General features: G+C 45.7%; 3 protein-coding genes across 3 annotated transcripts; 1 reads left to right on the plus strand and 2 right to left on the minus strand.

Moving 5' to 3' along the window:
* Positions 1-1,899: 1,899 nt before the first annotated feature.
* Positions 1,900-2,259, minus strand: CCR75_009629 (uncharacterized protein; the record flags this gene model as incomplete). Its single annotated transcript, XM_067967668.1, has 1 exon — positions 1,900-2,259. One exon carries the CDS (start codon positions 2,257-2,259, stop codon positions 1,900-1,902), a length of 360 nt encoding a protein of 119 aa, XP_067815313.1.
* A 197-nt stretch (positions 2,260-2,456) lies between these two features.
* Positions 2,457-2,873, minus strand: CCR75_009628 (uncharacterized protein; the record flags this gene model as incomplete). The annotated part of the gene is made up of 1 exon (XM_067967667.1): positions 2,457-2,873. The coding sequence occupies one exon, from the start codon at positions 2,871-2,873 to the stop codon at positions 2,457-2,459; it is 417 nt and encodes a 138-aa protein (XP_067815312.1).
* A 148-nt stretch (positions 2,874-3,021) lies between these two features.
* Positions 3,022-4,954, plus strand: CCR75_009627 (uncharacterized protein; the record flags this gene model as incomplete). The annotated part of the gene is made up of 2 exons (XM_067967666.1): positions 3,022-3,405; positions 3,470-4,954. The coding sequence occupies 2 exons, from the start codon at positions 3,022-3,024 to the stop codon at positions 4,952-4,954; spliced, it is 1,869 nt and encodes a 622-aa protein (XP_067815314.1).
* Between the last annotated feature and the right edge of the window lie 389 nt (positions 4,955-5,343).

The raw sequence follows: 5,343 nt of genomic DNA on the forward strand, positions 1-5,343 counted from the left end.
CGATTCGCGTTAAGTTTTTGAAGCCAAGCTTCGCGTCCAATGTCTTTAACATTGCGAATGAACGCACTCCAAGCTTGCATAAGCGAGACTTTATCTCGCTTATTATTGCCACTAAACCATCGATGCTTTAGAAAAGCATCGAGATAGAAATCTTCCTCAGCGCGAAAGTTCTTCGCGCTGGGATCAAGGCCATGTAGCTTTGTCGCAATAAATAAAGGATACTTATTGTGAGGAGTAGTTTCTCCAGACAAGCTATTGATAAGCCGCTCTGGCAAAAGCCACGGCTACTTTTCAGGGGCGAGATGAGACATTTTACTGTCTTCCCCTGAGTTATACCCACTGAAGCAGGGGTACCACAAGAACTTTTCTTACGATGGCTTACACCATCGTCATCAGCTTGCACAGAAACACGTGCAGGTGATCGCACGGGAGACGGAACGGGCGATGAGGGATCATCCTCATCGTCGGATCCAAATAGACTATTAACTCGTCTATCAGAAATAGCCTTCTCATTCGAAGGCATATAGTCAGCCGCCTGACGTCTATCAGGCGACTGTTCCATTCTCCCCGAGTCGGCCATTTCGTCCGACTCGCATTCGTAGTCGACCTCCAAAGAGGGTTCGTATTCACGTGGTGAATCATTACGCGCAATTGCAACATCTAGTGTTGTGTAAGTGAATGATACTACGGCAGACGGAACGTCTGCCGCATTAGATAACAGTGCGTCACCCGCGGCTGCACGAACCGCAGCCGAAGGCGCAGCACTATCGAAACCCGCATGAGTTGATTCTTCATGCGATGGAATTTAAAAATGATGGATCTGACCAATCAACATCGTTTAAAAATTAAGTGGTCGCATACTGACCACTCCATTCAATGACAGTCATAGTGATTGTCGTTTAAGGGAGGGGTGATGTAACGGGGTGTATCGTTACTTGAAATTACCACTTAAAGGTTGTTATTTAATATATCATATAAAGGTAGATAATATTTGGAGGATACTACTTATATAATAATGTTCAGAATTCTTATCCATAAATAGGTATAGACCATTATATCTATTTATTCCGCAGACTAATCAGCTGTAGAGATAAACAAAAGAGAGATACAGATAAGATAACATTAGAATTCAATTGCATGTTTAGTATTAGATTATAATTAAGTTAGCATTTACAAGATAGATAGAAGAGATACTTAATTATATTAATACACTTTTCATTTTACCCTCTTTAAGCTAGTTACCTTAAAGAAAAGTCTTCCTCCGCACGTACTAGTGTTCGTGAAATAACGTAGCACCACTCGCAACTGAAGCAGTGCGAAGTGGACTTGTATTGAAGCAGTACAAGTCATAGTGCCCCGTTACACGCGGTCTCGCCGATAAATTGCTCGGATTTGGCGATTGGACCACTGAGTTTGACCCGTTGCTTTTCTCTCTCGCTTGGGTGATACTACCTATGACATTGTTTGTCTCCGTCTGCGTCACCCGCAGTTCGTGGATGACGTCTCCACTTAAGCCGTCTGAGCATGCTTCCGCCCCCAACGCGGCCGATACGTTTGGCTCGATCACCTACACTTCCTGTCCTCCCTCGGGAGGGAGCAGGAGGGGGGGGGCGACATCGCGCTCTTGTCTAGGTTTTATTATACCGAAAGGAACCTGGTTCTACTCCTTATTGACCAACTGATCACTGCTTTGCAGATTGGGGAGTGGGTGGGTAAGAAGTTATGGTGCATTCATGTGTATCTAATGATATATGCCTCTGGTAACAACATTTATGATCAAGTCAGAAGGTTTAAGTAAATTACGAATTTATTTATGAGCTCATCGTTTCGGGGCTATTGTTGCAGAGCTTTTTTTTAGCTGTCTAGAGGTGTGAAGTATTTGATAAGCACTGGTCCGCTCTAATGTTCTCGAAGCTCAATCTTCATACGATCCTCGTACTTACGTTCCTCCCGTTCGTGATTGTCCTTAGAAGCTAACGATGCACTTACAGCCAATACAACAACGGTGGCGGTTTGAAATATAACGCGCGCTTGCATGAACTTGTTGCCTAGCTTCGACTGGCCTCGCTGGAATGTTACCAGGCCACCAAACAGCACAGTCGCGGTTAGTGCACAGCCAAGCGGTACAAGCGGATCTTCCTTTACGCGCGTCCACAGCGACTGCTTTTCCTCGAGGCTCTTGGCTTCCATCCAGGTGAAATCCTTAGCTGCGTGGGCACGCGACGGTTCAGTACCATCGCTATTGACAGGCATATCCATATAGAATGTAAAGATCTCACTTTTATAACATTCGCATTCTATTGAAAGATCGATCGAGTGGTAAAATTAAGTAAGCCAGCTCTATTTCTTAGTTGGGTTTGCTGCAACTAGTACAATACTTCGGTATTCTTCTACTTCCAGGCCTAACAATCAGCAAATTGCCTCATAGATTGTCAATGCGATAAAAGTCCTTCTGCTTAATTTTCTCCCTGGCGCTTAAGATAGTCCAGTAGCACGTTTAATGCGTGGGTCTCCTCGCCAAAATCCGTGATTACGGCACACGAAGTGGACACAACCTTACGTGCCTCTCCCATAGCGTCGATCTTGCACAGACCGCACCATTCTCCTAATTGCTTGCCGGAGGGCACCAGGATAAGGTTTACGCCATGCTCTTCGCACAGAGCACGGACTAATTTGCTGTAACTTGGCTCATCGCAGTCCTGCGCAAGACAACATAAGCGCGCACGACGCGAGTCGAGAGCCTTAGCGGCTTCATGAAGTCCGCGCTTTAGGCCATCGTGGATCAGGGCTTTCTTCAGCACTTCCTTCAGTGCATCCATTTCACCCAGCTCTTTCGTCACCTCAACTGTAGCAACAACTTCCTCAGCCGACATTATTCGCTTAATTGGTGGAGTCCTCGGAAAGAAGTTTTACTTAATGAAACTAGTTTGCGTGGAACGAGACGAAAATTGACTGGTCTGCACAAGGCTCGTGTAGTGCACACAATAGAATTTGTAGTAATCGTGCATCACGACTGAAAAAATGGCAGGATTTTGGCGACTTAATGTCGCTATTGTGCGGACGCTTCAATGTCACGAAACATCATTGCGGCAAAATCGAGCTGTTGCAGTCCTTCTAACGTCAAAACTGCGTCATTTTACTAGCATTCGGCCCAAGGACGCGTTATATGAAGGACAGGACTTCGCACGTCAAGTTGAGAAGAAGTTCAGTGAGCTGTCAGGCAAAATTCCGTGGGAGCCCGATTCTAAATACTTAGAGGGCCTTAAGAGCAAATGGCAGACGTCAGAGCCAACTCTTAATGAGCTGGTGCGTGAGGATGTGCCCACAGCTCGTAATCTCTTCCGTAACGTGCTGCAACGACATTATCCGAAGGATATGGCCATGTGGAACAAGTGGGGCGTCATGGTCAGCATCACTTGTTGAATGATTTAAACTACTTTTTCTAATAGGCACGTGACATTAACCATAGGAGTGGAAAGCCGGCAATTACGGACTGGCGCGAATGATATTCCATAAGGCGTCACGAATTTCGTATTCCACCGAATTATGGACTTCTTGGGGTTCTATGGAGCTGGAAGCTAAAAATCTGCAGGAGGCTAAGCGCATTTTCAATGTAGTTTTGGCTACGGACCCTGGAAATCCTATGGCTGGATTGGGAACGGCTTTGTGCGAAGCTCAAGCAGGCCGCCTGAATGAGGCCCGTGAAAATTTTCAGAATCTTGTCGAGACTCATCCCAGAGATGTGCTGATTATGCAGGCCTACGGGGTATTCGAGGCTCAGTGCCAGCATGTTGGGTTGGCGCGCAGCATTTTTCAGAGCGCTGTCTCGCAACCACGAGCATCGGGACAAGTTTGGCACGCATGGGCTAAAGCAGAGTATGATGCTGGACTTTACAAGAACGCTTTAGCTGTGGTCTCAATTGCTTTTGAAAAATTTCCGACTCACAAATGGCTTATCCTCCTCAGCGCTATGGCTCACTTTAAGCTCGGTGACGTGTATGAGGCACGTCGTGCATACCGCCGACTCATTGACGGTGGTCTATTCGTGGAGCCATCAGCTTACAACTCATATGCCAAAATGGAGGAAGAACTTGGCAACGACGATGCAGCGATAAAGCTGTATATAGAAGCTTTAGAGCAGCATCCTGATCACGTTCCAAGTATGATGTCGCTTGCTATATTGTACAATAGGCGTGGTCGTATGCGTAATGCCCGCAAGGTTTTTGAAAACGCACTCCAAAATCAGCACCATTCTGGCCTCATATTACATGCGTTTGGAGATTTTGAAGAGCATTATGGAGAGCTAGAAAACGCACGAGAGCTTTACGAAGAGGCTACTAAGGTACAGGCCACAACTATCGAGTCATGGCGTGCCCTAGCACGCGTCGAAGCGCGATTGCAAAATTTTGAGGCGGCACGTTCGGCTCTCGTTTTGGCGAGCCAGCATGTGCCCAACGACGCGCCTTTGCTAATTGAGTTATTTAAACTTGAGAGACGAAATCGCCGACTTCCTGCAGCTCGCACGGCGCTCGAGAAGGCGTTAAAGATTTGTCCTTTGGATGCATCTGTATGGAATATGCGTGCGCTGCTGGAATTGCCGCTTGACCCTAATCGAGCCAAGACAATTGTTGAAAATGCCTTGTCTATAATTCCTTCGCATGAAAAAAACAGTTGGAGCATTTTAATGTGCACGTATGGACGTATATTCGCAGCAATGGGGGATTATCAGCAGGCTGTCGCAGCTTTTCAGCGCTCATTTAAGCTACGTCCAAAGAATTGGGAAACGCACATGATTTATGCCGATAGTGTTTTGACACCAAACAAAGCTTGGAGCGAAGCTGTAAAGCATCTTACAGCAGCACGCCAATTGCTTTCTCGGACTGATCAACGCCGCGACAAAATTGAGAGCAAACTTCGTGCAGCAGAGGACAGGTTAAATGCTCACAATAAATAAACGTATGAAAAAGGGTTTTGGCAATGATAAAATGGAAATTTACCATGCTAAACCACGAATAACTTGCAAGGCAAGATGTCACTACCGAAGCTACCGTAAGAAATGTCACGTACTTCGCGGGCAAAGTTGCAACCAATTTCTTGTGCAAAGTTGCAACCAATTTCTTGTAAATGTATTTTGGGAATTGCTCCTAATACACAAAATTTATCCTACGGACAAACCTCTAAAAGCAGTCATTTATATCGACAATAGAATCTACGACAAAGCTTCCTTTGTGTAGAATTAGGTACAATTAGCAAGCAGAGGCAATGTTAGTAGACAAGTCAAATCCATTTATTGGGTACTTCCAAAAATGGAACGGAAAAGAACGATGCCAGCCAGTGCGTATT

The sequence above is a fragment of the Bremia lactucae genome, linkage group LG3 (assembly GCF_004359215.1).
Source record: "Bremia lactucae strain SF5 linkage group LG3, whole genome shotgun sequence".
NCBI lineage: Eukaryota > Oomycota > Peronosporomycetes > Peronosporales > Peronosporaceae > Bremia > Bremia lactucae.